The sequence below is a fragment of the Physeter macrocephalus genome, unplaced genomic scaffold (assembly GCF_002837175.3).
Source record: "Physeter macrocephalus isolate SW-GA unplaced genomic scaffold, ASM283717v5 random_373, whole genome shotgun sequence".
Taxonomy (NCBI): Eukaryota; Metazoa; Chordata; class Mammalia; order Artiodactyla; family Physeteridae; genus Physeter; species Physeter macrocephalus.
The window spans coordinates 40,933-59,611 of record NW_021145578.1 but is presented as its reverse complement, the minus strand read 5'-3'; the positions used below and the strand labels follow the sequence as shown (position 1 = coordinate 59,611).

General features: G+C 58.5%; 2 protein-coding genes across 3 annotated transcripts; one reads left to right on the top strand and one right to left on the bottom strand.

Annotated features, from left to right (window-relative positions):
* Nucleotides 1–4,419: 4,419 nt before the first annotated feature.
* On the top strand, nucleotides 4,420–9,879 carry GAS2L1 (growth arrest specific 2 like 1). Of its 2 annotated transcripts, XM_007103010.4 has the most exons (6): nucleotides 4,421–4,568; nucleotides 5,510–6,170; nucleotides 7,501–7,608; nucleotides 7,694–7,790; nucleotides 7,874–8,045; nucleotides 8,563–9,879. In XM_007103010.4, the coding sequence occupies exons 2-6, from the start codon at nucleotides 5,529–5,531 to the stop codon at nucleotides 9,575–9,577; spliced, it is 2,034 nt and encodes a 677-aa protein (XP_007103072.2). In that variant the 5' UTR covers nucleotides 4,421–4,568; nucleotides 5,510–5,528; the 3' UTR covers nucleotides 9,578–9,879. The 2 variants fall into 2 exon arrangements, with proteins under 2 accessions (XP_054938781.1, XP_007103072.2); XM_055082806.1 differs by lacking the exon at nucleotides 7,501–7,608 and having other exon boundaries at nucleotides 4,420–6,170.
* A 126-nt stretch (nucleotides 9,880–10,005) lies between these two features.
* Nucleotides 10,006–12,754, bottom strand: RASL10A (RAS like family 10 member A). Its single transcript, XM_007103020.2, has 3 exons — nucleotides 12,136–12,754; nucleotides 10,933–11,057; nucleotides 10,006–10,671 (listed from the first exon to the last, which is right to left on the bottom strand). The coding sequence occupies exons 1-3, from the start codon at nucleotides 12,352–12,354 to the stop codon at nucleotides 10,404–10,406; spliced, it is 612 nt and encodes a 203-aa protein (XP_007103082.2). The 5' UTR covers nucleotides 12,355–12,754; the 3' UTR covers nucleotides 10,006–10,403.
* Nucleotides 12,755–18,679: the final 5,925 nt, after the last annotated feature.

The following is an 18,679-nucleotide window of genomic DNA, read 5'->3' as shown; positions in this document are numbered from 1 at the left end:
GTGTCAGAGCCAGAGTTCACACTCCTGAGGCCCGAACGCACCCACGACATCACCGGGCTCCGTCACCGGGCTCCTGCATCGTGCCAAGTGCTCATCAGCCCCTGGGGCAGGAGTGAACACCCCGTGGCTCAGGTGAGGAGATGGGACTTGCCTTCAGGCCCGAGGGTGAGCCTGCGCTCTCCCCCTCCTGACCTGCCGCCCACAGGCAACCTATTTCTAAAGGGCTGGGTGCCCGGTCCACCCCCTCCCCGGCCTGCAGCCCAAGCCAGGGGACCACGAGCAGCCCTCCCAGCAGCTGCTGCAGGGACAGCCACCGAGTGTGACAGGCGTTGCCTAACTCCTGCCCAGAGCTTGAGGCCCCCCGCAGGAGCAGCCTCGCGTCCTTGGCGCCTAGGCCCAGGGTGGAGGTGCTTACGTCAGGCAGGCCAGGTCCTCTCAGCCAAAAGAAACGTCTGGACTGCACTGACCTCAGATGCCCTCAGGCGGCGTGGGTTCCAAGCCCTGTCTCAAAGGGCTGCGCAGAGCTGGCTGAAGCCTGGGGATGGGGTGGGGAGTGGAAACCGGGTTCCTCACGCTGCTCCCAATTCTCAAGAGCTCCTGGTCAGTCACACTTAGAATAAAAATTTCCCGCACAACTTCGTGGTCCCACAAGGCCACACCCCGCAGGCCCAGGCCAAGGTTCAGGGGTCAGTGGGAGACCGATCTCTGCCCCTATTCGTGGACAAAGGCTCACAGGGAGTGGCTCACCTCCAAGGGAGGAAATTGGAGCCGAGGACAGTGCAGTGACTGGGCCAAACCCCACGCCCCTAGGCCCAACCACGGGCCCTGGAGCGCCCCATCCTGCCCCGCTCCTGACAGAGCTGCCGGGCACAGGGTGAGCGTGAGCACAGAGAGATGGAGGCTGGTGGGAAAGCGGGCCTTCCAGGCTTTCTGGTCCTGCTTCTCCTCCGGGGCACAGGAGGCAGCTCAGGGGAGCTTGGGGTCACTCACCCCGCAGCCGGGGCAGAAGCAGTCATGGTTGGACCCACATCTGGACAAAGCATCCTGAAGCCCCCGGCGGGTCACCAACTCACCCTGGGCCATGCTCACAGGTCAGTCTAACCCGGAGGGCATCGGATGGAACCAGCCAGGACCTGAGCTGCCCAGTGCCAGGGCTGGGGCCTGCCGGCAAGCCCATCATCCAACCTCCGGCTGCAACCAAGGCCAGCAGGCTGCGCCCTAGCACCCAGCAGCCGAGGCTGGAAATCCAGCCATGTGCCCGATGCCCAAGGGCCAGCCCGATCCTGCACTGGGGCCACAGCATTCTGTACTCGAAGGTGGCCTGTGGGGATGGGCTCAGGACAACCATAGCCCAAACCTCTCGTCCCACCAGCAGTGTCAATGCTTCCCTTGGTCCTGCCAGGAAGAGGAGAGGACGCCTTACGATAGAGGGGGTCAAAGCCAAGGCCCTCCATGGCCTGGGCCGTGGGTCTGGCCACACCAGTGGGCACCACACCTGCCATGTGTCCTAGAGTCAGAATATTGGAGTTTCTGGTCTGCAGTGGGCCTCTGTGATGTCAGGCCACAGCTCAGGGGACTGGAGATAGAGAGGAACAATCTCCCCTCGGCTCCTCCTCCTCAGAGGAGCAGTGGATGCCCTGGCTGCACCCGGCTGAGTAATAACATTTTCACAACTCCATGGTGTGACTACTGTTGTCCCATTTTACAGACACTGCAACTGACTCAGGGAGCTTAACCGTCTCACCCAATGACCAACAGCAGGGCCTAGGTTCAGTCTGACCCCTCCTGTGTCCAGGGCCCTGCAGTGACATGAGGTAGATATGAGCAGGGGTCAAATTCCTGCACAGCTGCTGACCACACACATCCTTGCCCTCTCTGGGCCTCAGTTCCCCAAAATTGTAAAAGGAGAACACAAAAAAGCATTGTTTTGAGAATTTAATTACTTAGTTTCCACACCCTGACCTTCCCCTGCCCCATCTGCAGCAATCCTGTCCTCCCCAGGTATCAGCAGCCCCAAACCTGGGACTCTGTCCTCACCTTCACACCCGATTCACCACATTCTATCCGCTTTCCTCTCAAAATACAGCCAGAATCCAACTCCTCTCAACACTGGCACCACCTGGTTTCCTCCAGGGCCCCTGCCCTGCCCACCACAGTACCACAGGGAACCTGTTATGACCTAAGTCAGGTCACACCCCTCCCCTGCTCTAATTCCCTCCATGGCTCCCAGGTCCCTCAAAAGAGGCATGGCCCCCTCAGCCCCGCCTCCATCTGCCTCCACCCAGCCTCACAGGCCCCCTCGCTCCTTCTTGAACACATGAGACACACGCCCACCTTGACCTTTGCCCTGGCTATTCTCTGAGCCTGAAACACTCTCCTTCCAGATATCCACACAGCTCCCTCCCTCACCTTTACTGTTCACTGATCAAAAATTACAGGCCCAGGACGTCCCTGGTGGTCCAGTGGCTAAGACTCCGTTCTCCCAATGCAGGGGGCCCGGGTTCAATCCCTGGTCAGGAACTAGATCCCACATGCCGCAACTAAAGATCCCGCATGCTGCAACAAAGATCCCTCCTGCCTCAACTAAGACCCGGCACAGCCAAATAAATAAATATTTTTTAAAAAACAAACAGGGACTTCCCTGGTGGCACAGTGGTTAAGAATCCGCCTGCCAATGCAGGGTACACGGGTTCAATCCCTGGTCCCAGAAGATTCCACATGCTGTGGAGCAACAGCCTGTGCGCCACAACTACTGAGCCTGTGCTCTAGAGCCCGCGAGCCACAACTACTGAAGCCCGCGCACCTAGAGCCCATGCTCTGCAACAAGAGAAGCCACCGCAATGAGCTCACGCACCACAATGAAGAGTAGCCCCCGCGTGCAGCAACTAGAGAAAGCTCTCACACAGCAACGAAGACCCAACACAGCCAAAAATAAATACTAAATAAATAAATTTAAAAAAAAATTGCAGGCCCATCCCACCCCCACTCCTGCTCCCCGCTCTCTTCTCCCCAGTGCCTTGTCCCTGTTGCAGCCCAGGAGCCACCTCTAGACTGTGAGCCTGGGAGCTGGCTCTCTTTTGTTCCCTGCTTTTTGCTCTTGGTTTGCAGTGCCAAAAGACACAGCACCTAGTAGGCTCCATGTCAATGTCAGCCGTTAGTTACTACTTCTAGGCACGGGCCTTCCTTACTCCTCTGCAGTGGATGGAGGGGGCTGTGGAGAGGGTAGAGTGGGACCTGCACGACCTGGGTATGGGGGTAAGAGCCCACCTTTTGAAAGGTCATGAGGACTCAGTGAGATGATACATGTGAGCAGCCTGCCACCAGGAGGTCAGGCACATAGTAAGTAACAAATGCCCCGATCCTTGATTGAGGGTATTCCCATAATAGTCATTGTTCAAATCCCGGAGCCACCAGCTACTCTCCTGACTCAGCCCAAGTTTGGGCATGAGTGTCCCTCATGGAGGTGACTCATTGGTTCCTTCAGGTCAAGGGCACACAGCTGGCCTGGCATACAGTAGGAGCTTTATTAAAGCTCTGAGCATTGGCTGTTGGTGGTGATGCTTCCCTGCAGCAGCCCCGCCTGGCCAGTGAGGCTGCTGCCCAGCCAGGCCTGGTGTCCCCGCCCAGCCGCTGCAGGGGCAGTATTTCCCGCTGGTTCCAGCCAGGTCCCTCCTCTGCAGTTTGAAAAGAAACCAGCGGGTCTTAACTCTCCAGAGCCAGGCTGCCGCCTAGCCTCTGCCGTTTATTCCATGGCCCACCCCGATGGCCAGAGGTGGTCCAGGACTGGCCTGTCCCCACTGCAGGGTATGGGCCGCAGCGTCAGAAACGTGGGCCTCAGCCACCCACCTACCCACCCCCAGCCTCAGAGTCCTCATCTGAGAAAAGGATTCCCCTAACCTGAGGGTTAACAAAGAGCAATCGATAAGGAGCCAGTGGTTGAGTGGGGGTAAAACGGAGCCATCCTCCCCCTCTCCAAGGCCGGCGTTGCTGATAGGAAGCCCGGAAGCCCGCCACCCAAGGCTGGATGGCCTCATTTATCTGACCTAAGGAGGTCCACTCCGGCGGGAGGTGACTTGCATCCCCAGGCCCCTATCGCTTCCTGAGTTCGCCTTGGGAACTGCCCGTTTGTGCTCACCCAGGGAGGCCACTATCTGGGGAGGCACAGCAACTAGAAACACCCAAACCCCTCCCCAGGAGACCAAGGAGGGTGGAAGGGACCATGGGGACTAGCCTGGCTGGTAATGGGACTTCTGGGCTGGAAGGGTCGCCTGGGGGCTGTGGTCCCGCCTCCGCTCAGGGCTGGGCCGAGTCCCTGGCCCGCCCCGCACCTGGAGACTCCAGCCCCTCCCCAGGCCGGGAACAGCGCGTCCCCTTTAAGAGAGCGCGGCCCCGCCCACCCCCTCCGGGCCGGATCCGAATTCCAGAGAGGCGGGGCGGAGACTGCAGGCGCGGAGGACGCGGTGGTGGGACTGGGATCCGCAGTAGCTCGGGCGGCGCCTCCCTGCGGCGGCCCGGCCCGGCTCCGGCCCCGCCGGGGCGATGCTCCCCGAGGCCGCGGGATGAGCCAGGTGAGCGCGGGGACCCCCAGCACCCACTTCCCGGCGCACATTGAAGGGGACCTGGCGGCGGCAGCCGCGGGCCTCTGTTCCCCAGGGCTGTGTGACCTTGGGCAGCCCCGCACCCTCTCTGGGCCGAAGCCCAGAGGACAGCCAGGACTGGCGAAGGCCCTTCTGAGTTCCGGCTCACAGGCACCAGCTTGGGGCGCTAGAGAGGCTCCTTGGAGGAGGCGGGGCCTGGCCCGGGCCAGCCGGCTGCCGGAGGCAGCCGGATCAGCAACGCGGGCAGGTCGGCCCGGCTCCGCCACCCACTGCTCTGTGACCTTGAGCGAGCTCTGCGCCTCAGTTTCCTCATCTGTAAAATGGAGATAATATCACTGCACGCTCAGACCTGGCCAAGGTCATTGCAATTACTTTACTACTGCTGCTGTTCTGTCGTTAGAATGACACAGTCCTTACGGAAGGGGGGCTGAGGGAGGACCTGGGATCTTTCCGGAGGAAGTGGGATCGCCACCAGCCCTGAGCAGTCGACCTAACCCCTCTCTGAGGTCGGGACCGGGGTTCCTACTGTGAGTCCAGGGCCGTGGGCTACAACTCTCTAGGGCTCATCTCTTCACCTATCACAGGGGCAGTAAGGATGGGCGCCTCCCTGCCTGGGCGGGAGGACTCGGCCAAGTCCTTCAATCCCCCCCTCCCCCAAAGAACCAAGCAGCAAACACTTATGGACACTAAGTCATTTATAAAAATTATCCCATTAGTTCCTATGAGGAAGGTACTATTATTGTATCCATTTTGCAGACGGGAAAACTAAGGCGAAGAATTTCTCACAGCCAGGGCTCAAACCCAGGCATTTGGTCTGAAACGACAGGCTGGTGCAGGTGGTCAGTGGCATAGCCTGTACTGAGCGCCTGCTGGGTCCTCACAGCCATCCTCACCCGTGTCCCTGCCCACAGTGACTCGGCTGGCCTGGGCATGGCAGACCCCGTGGTGGGCATCGCGGGCTCCGCAGCCAAGAGCGTGCGGCCGTTCCGCTCAAGTGAGGCCTACGTGGAGGCCATGAAGGAGGACCTGGCCGAGTGGCTCAACGCCTTGTACGGCCTGGGTCTGCCCAGCGGTGGCGATGGCTTCCTGACGGGGCTGGCCACAGGCACCACCCTGTGCCAGCATGCCAATGCCGTCACCGAGGCCGCCCGCGCGATGGCCACTGCCCGCCCAGCCCGTGGGGTGGCCTTCCAGGCACACAGCGTGGCACCCGGCTCCTTCGTGGCCCGAGACAATGTGGCCAGCTTCATCGGCTGGTGCCGCGCAGAGCTGGGTGTGCCCGAAGTGCTCATGTTCGAGACCGAGGACTTGGTGCTGCGAAAGAACGAGAAAAGCGTGGTGCTGTGCCTGCTGGAGGTGGCGCGACGCGGGGCCCGCCTCGGCCTGCTGGCCCCTCGCCTCGTGCAGTTCGAACAGGAGATTGAGCAGGAGTTGCGTGCCGCGCCCCCGGCCCCCAGTGCCGGGGAGGACGCTGCCACCGCCGCTGCTGCTGCTGAGATCGCCACCGCCCCAGGGGCTCCCACCCGCGGGCCCCGCATGACACCCAGCGACCTGCGCAACCTTGACGAGCTGGTGAGTCCCCGAGTGCGCATGCCCGGCGGCCTGGCTTACTCTCCCTTTACCCAGGGACCAGACAACAGGGTGGTGCCCGCAACCTCCGGGGGCCTATCCTCGTATCTGCAGGACAGCCTGCCCCATGGAAAGGGTGCTTATGTTGAGCACCAAGTGGATAACTGGCCCCAAGGAGTTGAGCAGGCCCAGAGAGGGAGAGGTGCTGGGTGAGGTCACAGGGCCCAGCACGGCCTGGGAGAAAACTCGGGCTCCATTGCATGATCTCCCTGCTTCCTTTCTGTGGTAACCATGCACCAGAGAAGTGCTAGGTGTTCCTTCATCCTGGGGGCCGCGTGATTTGAGCCCCTCCTGTATGCCCTCCCTGCGCTCAGCTGCTAGACATTTGCATTCACACCATCACTGAGCTTGAGGTTGAATGGGTGCCTGTGTTGTTTGGTCCTGGGCAAGGCGCTTGGCACACAGTAGGTGCTCAGTGAGTGCCTAGGGAAGCTCCCAGGGGCTCTGCAGGTCCCTTCTCCTCCCCAGGGCCCTGCACACGTCACTTATCTGGGAACCCAAGCCTGGAGTAGCTGCTGCTACTGGGAGCTGAAGTCCTTTCAGGAGCTGCAGGATTAGTTCTACCCTGAGCACAGGAGGTGCCAGACCATGACCCTAGCTACCTCCTCCTCTTCCCGGGACCTAGGTGTCCCCAACACCCCCACATCCAGGCCAAGAGTTTCCTTCTTATCAGGAGGTTAGGACATGATGTGCCCGTCCTGGAGGCGGGTAGCCAGATGGCTGTGGGCAGAGGCTGCCACCTCACCCCATCCTGGGCCGGGGTCACCAGAGGCTCCACCTGCTCATTTTCTCAGCAGCTCCGCTGTGGGCAAGGAGGCAGGCGGGCCGCCCACACAGCCAGCCTGGCAGCTCCCGGCCTGGGGGAGCATGTGGGCAGATGTGTGCTAGCTGGGCGGGTGGCCTGGTGTGCACGTTTGTGTATGCGTGTGCCCCACATGTCTGTGGCACTCCTGCCTCCATGGGGTGTGGGACCTGCCTCCTCCCCAAACCTGGCCTCTCTGTGGGTCTCAACATTCATGTCTGTGAAGTGGGCGAGGGGGAGTGAGGACTCCCCCAGGGCTCAGGGACTTCAAGGATGTGCCTTGTTAGGGTCCCAGGTCCTGGCCCGACCACAGTCCCTCCATCTTTTCCTAGTCAGCTCCCTGATCCCTGGTAGCCAAAGGGGAAGGAGAGCTTCCAGAAGGACTTACTTCCTTCTGACCCTGGAGTTGCTGACATCGGGCCCGGGGAGGAGTGACCTGACCCCTGACCTCCAGCCTCTCTCTGGCCTCAGGTGAGAGAGATCTTGGGGCGCTGCACCTGCCCAGACCAGTTTCCCATGATCAAAGTCTCGGAGGGGAAGTACCGCGTGGGAGACTCCAGTCTGCTCATCTTTGTGCGGGTGAGAGCCAGGGGCTACCCGAGCAGGTGGCAGCCTGGGAGGTGGGGGGGACAGGCCGTGACCTGCCCACGCCGGGCTCCCACAGGTGCTGAGAAGCCACGTGATGGTGCGCGTGGGCGGTGGCTGGGACACGCTGGAGCACTACCTGGACAAGCACGACCCCTGCCGCTGCTCCTCCACGGGTCAGTGCCCACGGCGGGGGCGGGGGGGGCGGGCACCTCTGTGGCCCCACCTCTCATGCGCCGCCCGTCCTCTCGCCCTGCAGCCCACCGCCCACCCCAGACGAGGACCCGCACCTTCTCCCCACAGCGGGTGTCGCCCACCCGCAGCCCCCGAGCTGGTAGCCCAACCCCCGGGGGTGAGCGCAGGTGCTCCCGCCCGGAGGTGACACCCATTAGCTTACGCAGCTCGAAGGAGGGGCCCGAGACCCCGCTCAGGTGAGAAGCAGGAGGACACGGGGTGAGGGATCCAGGGGGTGGGGGTGGGGGCACCCGCCCTGGCCTGGATGACTATGCTCCGTGACTCACACCCTGGGAAAAGTTCCCGGGGGTGGGGTGGCGGCAGGCCTGGCTTCCCGTCTCCATGGCAACCCAACCAAACGAACAACACAGCTGGGCGGGCCTTGGGGGCTGGGTGGCAGCCAGTCCAACCCTGCTTCCCGCTGGCCTGCCCAGGAAACCGGAGGCCCGGGGAGGGGGAGCTTAGGGCCTTACTTCTTCTGCTGCCTTGGGGCGGCGGGGGTGGCCCTGGCTGCAGGAAGCTGTGGCAGAGCCTCTCACTTCTCCCTGGAAGTCCCCAGGGCAACAGACACCCTTGGCACCTCCGTCATCACACCACAGGTGCCTCCCCCACCCCCCCAACCACGCGGCTGCTGGTTCCTTACTCTCCCTGCCCTTTCTGCACGCCAGTCCCCTCCGCGTTGCCCCAGCTCTATCTTTTGCTCCCCTGCCCCAGGGCCCGGGACCAGCTGCCCCCCAATCCCCGCTCCCGCCGCTACTCCGGGGACAGCGATTCCTCAGCCTCCTCAGCCCAGAGCGGCCCCCTTGGTGCCCGCAGTGAAGACTCAGGCACCGGCCCCCGACGGGAACGGCCCAGCCGTCGGGTGACCACAGGCACTCCGGCCTCCCCGAGACGCCCCCCCGCCCCGCGCAGCCAGTCCCGAGACCGGCTGGATCGGGGTCGGCCGCGTGGGGCCCCAGGAGGCAGGGGAGGCCAGCTGTTGGGCCCCAGCCCTGCCCGGCGGGCCCGGAGCCAGAGCCGTGAAGAGCAGGCTGTGCTGCTGGTGCGTCGGGACCGAGATGGGCAGCACTCGTGGATGCCACGGGGCAGGAGCAGCCCCCAGACTCCCCGTGCCCACAGCCCCGCAGCCCCCCGACCTCCCCGGGTCCCCAGCCCCAGTCCAGAGTTGAGCACCACCCCGGCCAGTGTCTTCCGCACCCCCCTGCAGCTTGACCCAAAGCAGGAGCAGCAACTATTCCGGCGCCTGGAAGAGGAGTTCCTGGCCAATGCCCGAGCCCTTGAGGCTGCTGCTGGCGGGACCCCCACTGGACCAGCTCCTGATCTGGTTCGGGCCCCGGACCTTCCAGCTCCTGACTCAGCCTACTGTTCCTCCAGCTCCTCCTCTTCGTCCCTCAGCGTCCTGGGTGGCAAGTGTGGCCAACCCACAGACTCTGGCAGGATGGCCAATGGGCTGCCCGGGCCCCGAGGCCCAGCTCTGTCCAGCTCTTCCGATGAAGGCAACCCCTGCCCCGGTGTAGGGGGCCCACCAGATGCACCTGGGAGCCCCATGGCCGGCCCAGAACCCCTGAGGACCTGGGCACGAGGCCGGATGGACACACAGCCAGACCGAAAACCCTCACGCATCCCCACACCGAGGGGCCCCCGCCGCCCATCTGGACCCACGGAGTCCAGGGCCTGGCATGCCCTGCACTCAGTCAGCTCAAGGGCTGAGCCGGATTCCTGGATGTGATGGACCAGCCCAGCTGCCCCCAGTCCCCCATTCCTTCTCCTTTTCCTTTGTGGCCTTAACCCCTCTGCATCAGGGAGCCCCCCCCCCCCCGCCTCTTGGGGACCAGACCTCATGGGACCAGACCCCTTGGGACCACATGGCACAATGGGACCTCTGTTGTACATTCCGGTTGGGGGATGAGCATTGCTATTTAATTACTAATATTATTGAATGCCTTAGAGGGGGCTGGGCCAGCCCAATAAGGACACTTCCTGAGGTCCTGTGGCCCTGCAGAGCCTGACAGTAAAGTTTTGTTCCAGCTACTTGTGTCTGCTTCTTGGGGACTCAGCCTTGGGGCCATCACACCCATTTGGGGGCCCTCATTACAGGTTGGGATTCTGGAGTTAATTGCCAGGGGGCAATGCCTGGCAGCTCTGACCTTTAGGTTTAAGATTATCCTGCCATCTCAGACGTGCCAGATGCACCTGAGTTGTTTCCCTCTTTATTTCCTCCTGAGAGGCGGGATTTAACTGTTTGTCCAATGAAACTACGAGAGCAGTCTGAGAGCTTCCAGTCAGATGCATAACCAAGTCCCTTCCATCCAATGGGATCGTGACCCAATGAGGTCCCAGAAAGGACTGTCCAATGGGGCCTAGCTGGGCCCAATGAGATTCAAAGAGAAGCCTGTCGCCCAGGAGACTGGGTGGGAGCGTTCCTCAGCCAATCAGAGAGGAGACTGTCCTGTCCAATCCGAGAGAAGTTGGGCAATCTCGTCCAATCCGGGTCCCCAGGTGTTCCAGTCAAATGGAGGACCCCTCCCCGCCATCGACGGTGTCGTCCAATTCGATCACATGAGGCTGCAGCGCGCCGGATGCAGCGCCCCCTGCAGGCGCAGAGCCGGATGTGCAGGGCGTGCGTGCACCAAAGCGCAGCGCAGCAGCTCGCGGAAGAGACGCAGCACGTGCCAATTGTACTTGGCCGAGCACTCGAGGTATCCACAGCGCCAGCCCCGGCGCACCAGCGCAGCCAGTGCGCGCCGAGGCCCAAACCGCAGCCGCTGCCGGTCCCGCTTGTTGCCCACCACAAGGATGGGCGCCTCGGGTGCGCCCGCCGGCCTGGGGGCCAAATGGGGAAGAGGGTCGCGGTGCCACGGACCCCATGGCCGGAGAATCCCCCCAAGTTGGTATATACATTCCCCTCTTGCGGCCAGAGACCCCCCAGCAAACACCAGAACCACAAAGACACGCATAGGGCTAGAGGCCAGGCCCGAAAGGCCTGAGACCAGGCCCAAGATGGCGGAAGAACCCCCTCACTCACCTCGGGCAAAGGCCTGGCCAGACCCGCAAACACTCCCCTCCGCCCCGCCGCTCACCTACCTGGTCTCCGCGATGCGCTGCCGCAGCGCCTTCACATAGTCGAAGCTGTCTGGGCTGCAGATATCATAGACGAGCACGAAGGCATCCGTGTCCTGCAAGCTCCAGTCTTTAGGGTCCGGCCACTCCTGGGGGCGGGAGGCCAGAATTTGCCGGAGCCCCCTCTTCCCACTCTCCCATGCCCAGGCCTCCAGCAGGGGCCTTGACGCTAAACCCACAGTGCATGCTCAGGCCTTGGCCAACCTCATCCTCATCTGTGCGCCCTCTCTCCCAAGCTCCCTGGGCCCTACTGTCCTCACGGCCGCTGGGGTATGAATTTTAAAACCGTGCCTGAAGCCGGTCAGCCCCCAGCCCTCCTTCACTCTGGGTCTACTCTCCCCTCACTCCTATCTTCTTCCTCCTCCTCCTCCAGTTTCCCACAGTTCAACTCGGGGCAAACCCCGCCCCTCCCCAGACCCCCTCCTTGGTAGTTATGCCTCAGCCTAATTCCAAAGCCCTCGGCTGGTGTTCCCCCAGCCTGCAGAGACCACTAATTAGCGGCAGCTGTACACGTTTAGGCCTTCGGCCTAAGCACATGCTGCTCTTTCCACCTGGAATGCTTCCACCACTTCTTTTCATCAAAATTTCACTCATCCTTCCAGGTTTAGCCCAAATGCCACCCCCTCCGGGAAGCCCTGCTTAATCCTGCCTTCTCTTTCCTCTTCACCTCTCGAAGGCATCAGCTCCAAGGATTCAAAGTCTGTCCTGGAGTTTGCAAAATTACTAGACGAGACTTTGCGGCAGGTCACAGGAATGAGGGAGCAGAGAATGATCCCCCTAGAAAGTACACCCCTATGTCTGGCTTCAACCTCTCCCAGTGCGGCTCTGCTCAGGGCCCCAGACCCACAATGCTCACCCTCAGGGAGGCAGGACCATGTTTCCCCACGCACGGATCCCCACCCACCAGCGGAGGCAGGCAAATAGAGAGGCACTTAAGCGAGCTAGAAAAAGCCACCTTGCAAATGCGCCGGGTCTCGGGCCTGATTTGGGGCAACTTCAGGCCAGCAGAAGGGGAGACACACAAACGCCAGGACACACATTCATCCTTCGGCCCATGAACACAGTCGGGCACCCCTGGGCTGTCCACGCGGACACGCACGTGTGTACCGAGCACCCACACACATGCTGTCACACGCCCCTGCCCACTCCTCGAGCTGCTACTGCTACCTCTAGCCCCCCGGGGCTCTGACCGGGGCCAGCACCGTCGCCGTCGCGGATGCTCAGGTCGTAGACGGCGCCGTCGAGCAGCACCGCGGGCCGGTAGAGGCGTGGCCCGTCCGTGGGCCGGTGGCACTCGGGGTAGTCACCGAACAGGAACTGGCGGATGATGGCTGTCTTGCCCACGCCCGGGGCGCCCAGCACCGCCACCCGCAGGCTGCCCCCCATGGCCCACGCGTGCTGCCGCGCCCCGCGCTGAGAAGCCTCATGGGCAGAAGCCGCTCGGCGCGCGGCGCGCGCCCTGCCCGGTGCGCCCCGGCCCCGTCGCGCTCCTCATCGCCCCTCGGAGCACCCGGGGCCCGGGGAGGCCAGGCCGGAGGACGCAACTGGCGGTGGGAGGGCAGACAGACAGCCGAGCAGGCCGACGGAAGACGTGCGAGCAGCTCCAGCGGGTGCCAAGCTTGGGAGAGAACGGACCGAGCGCGCCGTGCACAGACACGGCCTCCTCCCGCAGCGCGACTGGAGGCGCCGCCCCGCAGCGCGGGGCACCGAGGTCGGACCCCCTGCTTGGGTCCCGCGGCGGAGAGCGGCGCTGGGGGCGGCGCTGCCTCTCGGCGCCTCCGTCCCTGTCCTTCGCTAGCTCCGGCGCCCGGAGTCGCCGCCCCAGCCGGCGGCGCGAGAAAGCGAGCGAGCGGAGCCTCCCAGAGGCGGCGATGAGGTAACCGCCTGCCCGCCCGCCCGCCCCTCCCACCTCCCCCCTACCCGCCCGGGACGCCCCTCCCGGGAAGGGTGGCGGGAAGGTGACTGGGACTCGGGGAGCCCGGGGAGGGACCCAGCCCCCTCTGCCTTCTGCACTCCTGTCACCCGCTCCAAAATAGAAGTCCCTTCCCGCCCACATCCTTGTCCCCTCCTCCAAACACCGCTCCCCCAAGCTGGCTCCTCACAAATCCGGCCCGCTGGAGTCAGGGCGCCCGGGTCGGATCCGGCCCAGCTGTGTGACCTTGGGCGAGTTGCCGCACTGCGCCGGCTCTGCTCCACATCCATCAAAGGCAGATACCGTTTCTTGAGAACCTACTACGTGCCAAGCCCTATACTAAGATATGTGATCCTTGAATCAGAGCCTCAACCTGGTGTCTCTGAGAAAGGAAAAGAAAACTAAGGCTGGAGAGGGGACTCTCCGAGGTTGGGGGGCAATGGGTGGCCCCTGACCTGCCGTCCTGCAGTCTCCTCTGAGGAGCTCTCCCACCTCCCTCCTGCCCACAGGGGTAAATGGCCAGCACTAAATAACATGTCAAATGGCATCACGGAGGGGGGCATGGGACAGAGGGTGCTGAACCTGGTATGCACCAGGTCCCAGCAGCTCAGCCCCAAATCCCTGTCCCAACAATGCTGAAAGATCCAGAAATTGGTCGACACCACCTTCGTCATAGCTAAGGCCCAGTTTTCTGCCTAAGTCTCCACTGTAGCTTCCCTCAAACCCTGCAGCCTCCACGCCAGATTCCCAGAGCCCGAATCCCTCCATGGAGCTGGCGGGAAGCTCCTTCCCCATCAGGGCTTGGGAAGTCTGGGTTTACCGGCCCCATCCTCTGCCTCTGCTTGCCTACCCCCTACAGTGGGGGGCTCCCACATCTCTGATGCCCAGGTACTGGGGGAAATGCACAGGCATGTCTGTTTCTGCACTGAACAAGGGTTTTTCTTATCTGTCTCTTCAACAAACATCCCCAATCTTACTGCTTGCCAGGATGCTGAGATAGATTTTTTTTAAAGTCCTGCCATAAGAGAGAACGTTCTAGGGATGGGATGCAGGAATTGTAAGAGTACAGACAACATGCCCACCCCAGCATGGGACAAGTGGGAGAGGGAGAAGGAGCTGAGTCTTGAAGTGGGGAGTGGGGTTCATCCTCCTGGGAGCAGGCAATGGTACCTGGATCAGGGATATGGGTCTGCTTTCACTCTTCTTCTCAGCCACTAGGGAGCGCAGAGCCAGAGTTGTGGCTACATCTGGCAGGTGTTCCAGGTCTTCAGGCCCAGTGAGTGGGGAGCCTTGGCTTTATCTTACTTTCTGCTGTGATTTTTCCCTTCACCCAAGATTTCCCTTCTGACTTTTCAGGCATCTGGGTTTTGTAAGCCGCCTCAGTTCCTTTGGGGAACAAGGCAGGGAGTAAATAAACTAGGCACCCCCTTCCCTGTTGGCACTCAGCAGGGTGTGGGGCTGACATCATTATGGTCTTCCTTGGGGCACTCGGGACCAACCCCTGCCTGGAGCACCCTCCCGCCCACACGTGGGAGCCAGCTCTGGGTGTCCTTACCCTGGAAACCTTCCTTGCTTCACTTTCTGACAGAGCACCCTTTTCTTGGGTAGGGCTTCTTTGGGAACCACAAACAGGGCTGTGTGTGAGGCATCTCTGGGCCCCAGCACCTGGTTTTTGGAATGATGGAAGACACTGTAGACAGAGTATGTCCAAAAGCTCCCACAAAGTCGTCCACACTCCACAGGGGTGACACATTCCCAAGGGAACTCTCCCATCAGTATCACTAGCAGCCGTTCCCATTTATCAAGGACCTGTGGGGAATTTCCTGGTGGTCCAGTGGTTAGGACTCCAAGCTTCCACTGCAGGGAGCATGGGTTCAATCCCTGGTCGGGGAACTAAGACCCCACAAGCCACAAGGTGCGGCCAAAAAAAAAAAAAAAAAAAAAAAGGACCTGTGATGTGCCAAGCCTTGACTGTAGCTGTGCTCATTGAGGCTCAAAGGGATGAGCAGGAAAGTGGCAGCACAGGGACCAGAACCCAGGACCTTAGGCCACTGAAGCTGACTTTCTGAGAAGCCCAACTTCATTGGGGCTCAGAGACCAGAAGGGCTTCAGGAGGAGGTCAGCTGGAGCCTGTGGCCCTGTAGGGAGGGACTCTGAGGAAGCCCCTGTCACTGTGGGAGCTGAGCTGAGACAGGAGTGTGCCGCCCAGGGCCAGCCTTCCCAAAGACTAGTTAGCCAGAGAACTCGGGCTGACTGTCAGCCTCTGCCTGACATTTGCCCAAAAGGTTTCTTCCCATCCGGCCTGATTCCAGCCCTTCTCTGGGGTTGAGCACCGTGGACCACGTCCAGCTCCCAGGGGTATTTTCTCTGGACTCCTCTCACCCAGCCATCTGCATCAGTCCACTGACCATTAATCATAGTCTGTCCTGCCTGTTAATCACTTGTCCCAGCTTAACTCACTCCCCCAGAGTCCTGATGGGGGAAACCCTTACCACTTGGATGCCTCATGCACGGTGGGTCCTTGGTGGCCATCGTAAGACTGCCCATTGATTGTAGCCCGTCAGCCCCTTGAATGCCGTGGGGTTTTATAACCATCAGGACTCAAGGAGGCAGCACAGGGCAGGGCTTCCAGGCCTCTGGAGTGAGACCTCTAGGGTTTGAAACCTCCTCCCTGGAGGGGTGTCATCTGTACAAGTTATTTAAACTCTCTGAACCTCAGTTTCCTTCTCTAAAGGGGATAATAATGGTCTTGACTTCATATAGTTGTTGTGGGATGAAATGAGATGATACAAAGAGGAAAACAAGACAATTTAGTAAGGCTGGTGGGGGGACTAAGTTTGTACATATAAAATAATTTCATTTTATATGCTAGTTTACAAACTATAATGGAGGCATATGTGTGTACACACAGGTAAGTATGTAGACAGATATTTCCTAGTTCTGTCTGCCGAAAGGGCCTAGAAGTGCCACCCCAAGAGAAACAAACACACCCAGCACCCAGATCTTGGTTTCTAATTCTGTTCTCCAGGCTTCCTAGAAAATGGCTGATGCTAGGGTTGGAGCAGGACGAATAAAAGATGAGCCTGGAGCATCTTATAGTATTGGAAAGTAAGGAAGTGCTCAAAAGAAACCAAAGGATGGGGGCATGTCAAAGGGACACAGAGCCTACTTGAAAGAGCTCCCAATAGCCAAAGCTTAAAAAATTTAAGCAACAAAATAAATAATGCACTTTTGGATTAAACCCAAATTATAAAATAAATATCCATGAGTCCAAACCGATATAAAATGATTGAATTAATACATAAATGCAGGAGAAGAAACAAATTTTCCTTACAGAAGAATTCCAAACATTTTATGTAGCTGCTCCCTGCCCCCACGCTCTTTCCTGAGTGTAGGCTGCACTTCGTGACTTGCTTCTGAAGAACAGAGTGTGGAAAGGGGAGAAAGTAACTTCGCAGTGGAGACCACTGGAAACACTACCTCGGCCAAGTGATCCAGGCTGATGTGACGGTGATAAGTCACTGGCGATAACTCACGTTGATAGCGTGGACCTCTGATACGATGGGATGAGAAGGGCGCCTCCCTGGTCTCCTTCCTAAAAACCTGTAACCCCAGTCTAACCGTGAGAAAAACATCAGACAGACCCAAGTTGAGGGGCAGTCTACAAAATACCTGACCAGCACTCCTCGGAATGGTTAAGGTCATGACAAACAAAGAAAGTCTCAGAAACTGTCACAGACCTAAGGAGACTCAGGAAACATGACAACCACATGGAACGTGGGATCCGGGAACAGAACGAGGACATGAGTGGGAAAACTAGTGAAAACTGAATAAAGTCTGGAGTTTAGTTTTAAAATTATATGTTATATAATTTGTTATTTATTTTATATTATAAATATGTATTATTCTTGTGTATTATATATTAATAAACATATTTACATCATAAACATTATATATAGAGAAAAGAATGGAAAAGATCCCATTTACAAAAGGAACAAAAAAATAGAAAAAATTCATGTATCTATGAAGAATAAATGTGCATGCAAGAATTTTTTTTTTCTGGCACACCACAGCTTGCAGGGATCAAACCCGGGCCCTGGCAGTGAAAGAGCCGAGTCCTAACCACTGGAGTGCCAGGGAATTCCCCATGCAAGAACTTCTTTTTTTTTTTTTTTTTTGCGGTATGTGGGCCTCTCACTGTTGTGGCCTCTCCCGTTGCGGAGCACAGGCTCCGGACGCACAGGTTCAGCGGCCATGGCTCACGGGCCCAGCCGCTCTGCGGCGTGTGGGATCTCCCCGGACCGGGGCACAAACCCGTGTCCCCTGCATCGGCAGGCGCACTCTCAACCACTGTGCCACCAGGGAAGCCCCCTCCATGCAAGAACTTTTAAATGAAGAAAACTTAAAAGGTTATAGAGGACTTCCCTGGTGGTGCAGTGGTTAAGAATCCACCTGCCATTGCAGGGGACACGGGTTCAATCCCTGGTCCAGGAAGATCCCACATGCCGCGGAGCAACTAAGCCCGTGCACCACAACTACTGAGCCTGTGCTCTAGAGCCCGTGCTCCACAACAAGAGAAGCCACCGCAATGAGAAGCCCGTGCACACAATGAAGAGCAGCCCCTGCTCGCCACAACTAGAGAAAGCCCACGCGCAGCAACAAAGACCCAACGCAGCCAAAAATAAATAAAATAAATAAATTTATAAAAGAAAAAGGTTATAGAGACGTAAAAGAAAGCATGAACCAATGGAAAGGCATCTACTCCTATATTCGGATGTACAGATTAATATTATTATTTGTTTTGGGGGGTTTTTTAATTTATTTATTTTGTTTATTTGTTTGTTGTTCCGCAGCATGTGGGATCTTCCCAGACCAGGGCTCGAACCTGTGTCCCTTGCATTGGCAGGCAGATTCTTAACCACTGCGCCACCAGGGAAGTCCAGATTAATATTATTAATATTATTATCCTCACATCATTTTGAGGATGTCAATTCTCTAAAAGTTAATATAAACATTTGATGTGATCCAAATAAAAATAATATCATCATTAAAAAAAAAAAAGAAACTTAGTTCTAAAGTTCAAATGGGACCAAAAGGGTGAATAAGAGGGTACTATAAATTATGAAAATATAAAGGTACAATACTTTTTAAAAAACTCAGTGGTGGGGAGTTCTCTGGTGGCCTAGTGGTTAGGATTCTGGACTTTCACTGCCATGGCCTGGGTTCAATATCTGGTTGGGGAAGATCCCGCAAGCCACACGATACAGCCAAACAAAAACAAACAAAAACAAACGCAATGACTGATGAATAGACAACTTCTCTGGTACTGAACAGAGTCCAGAAAAGCACTGATATATATGTGGAAATTTAGTATATGATACAAATGATATTTCAGATCTGTGGGGAAAAGATGAATTATTCAGTAAATGGTGTGGAAACAACTAGGTAACCATCTGGGAAAAGAAAGTTGAATCCCTACCTCGTTCCTAACATAAAGCCCACATGGAACAGGCTCAAAATGCAAAAACTGAGATGAGACAAGCACTGGAAAGAAAGAAGAGATTAGGACTTCCCTGGTGGCGCAGTGGTTAAGAATCCACCTGCCAAAGCAGGGGACACAGGTTCAAGCCCTGGTCCAGGAAGATGCCACATGCTGCAGAGCAACTAAGCCTGCGCGCCACAACTACTGAGCCTGAGCTCTAGAGCCCGCGTACCACAACTACTGAAGCCCACGTGCCTAGAGCCCATGCTCCGCAACAAGAGAAGCCACTGCCACGAGAAGCTCGCGCACCGCAACAA

Bases quoted from the DNA above. Each gene is read 5' to 3' on its own strand.
- GAS2L1 (XM_007103010.4), top strand. From the start codon at position 5,529: ATGGCAGACCCCGTGGTGGGCATCGCGGGCTCCGCAGCCAAGAGCGTG. The intron at 7,609-7,693 runs GTGAGAGCCAGG...GGGCTCCCACAG, and splicing joins GTCTGCTCATCTTTGTGCGG to GTGCTGAGAAGCCACGTGAT. The intron at 7,791-7,873 runs GTCAGTGCCCAC...CTCGCCCTGCAG, and splicing joins CTGCCGCTGCTCCTCCACGG to CCCACCGCCCACCCCAGACG.
- RASL10A (XM_007103020.2), bottom strand. From the start codon at position 12,354: ATGGGGGGCAGCCTGCGGGTGGCGGTGCTGGGCGCCCCGGGCGTGGGC. The intron at 11,058-12,135 runs GTAGCAGTAGCA...TCCCGCCCCCAG, and splicing joins AGAGCCCCGGGGGGCTAGAG to GAGTGGCCGGACCCTAAAGA. The intron at 10,672-10,932 runs GTAGGTGAGCGG...TTTGGCCCCCAG, and splicing joins CAGCGCATCGCGGAGACCAG to GCCGGCGGGCGCACCCGAGG.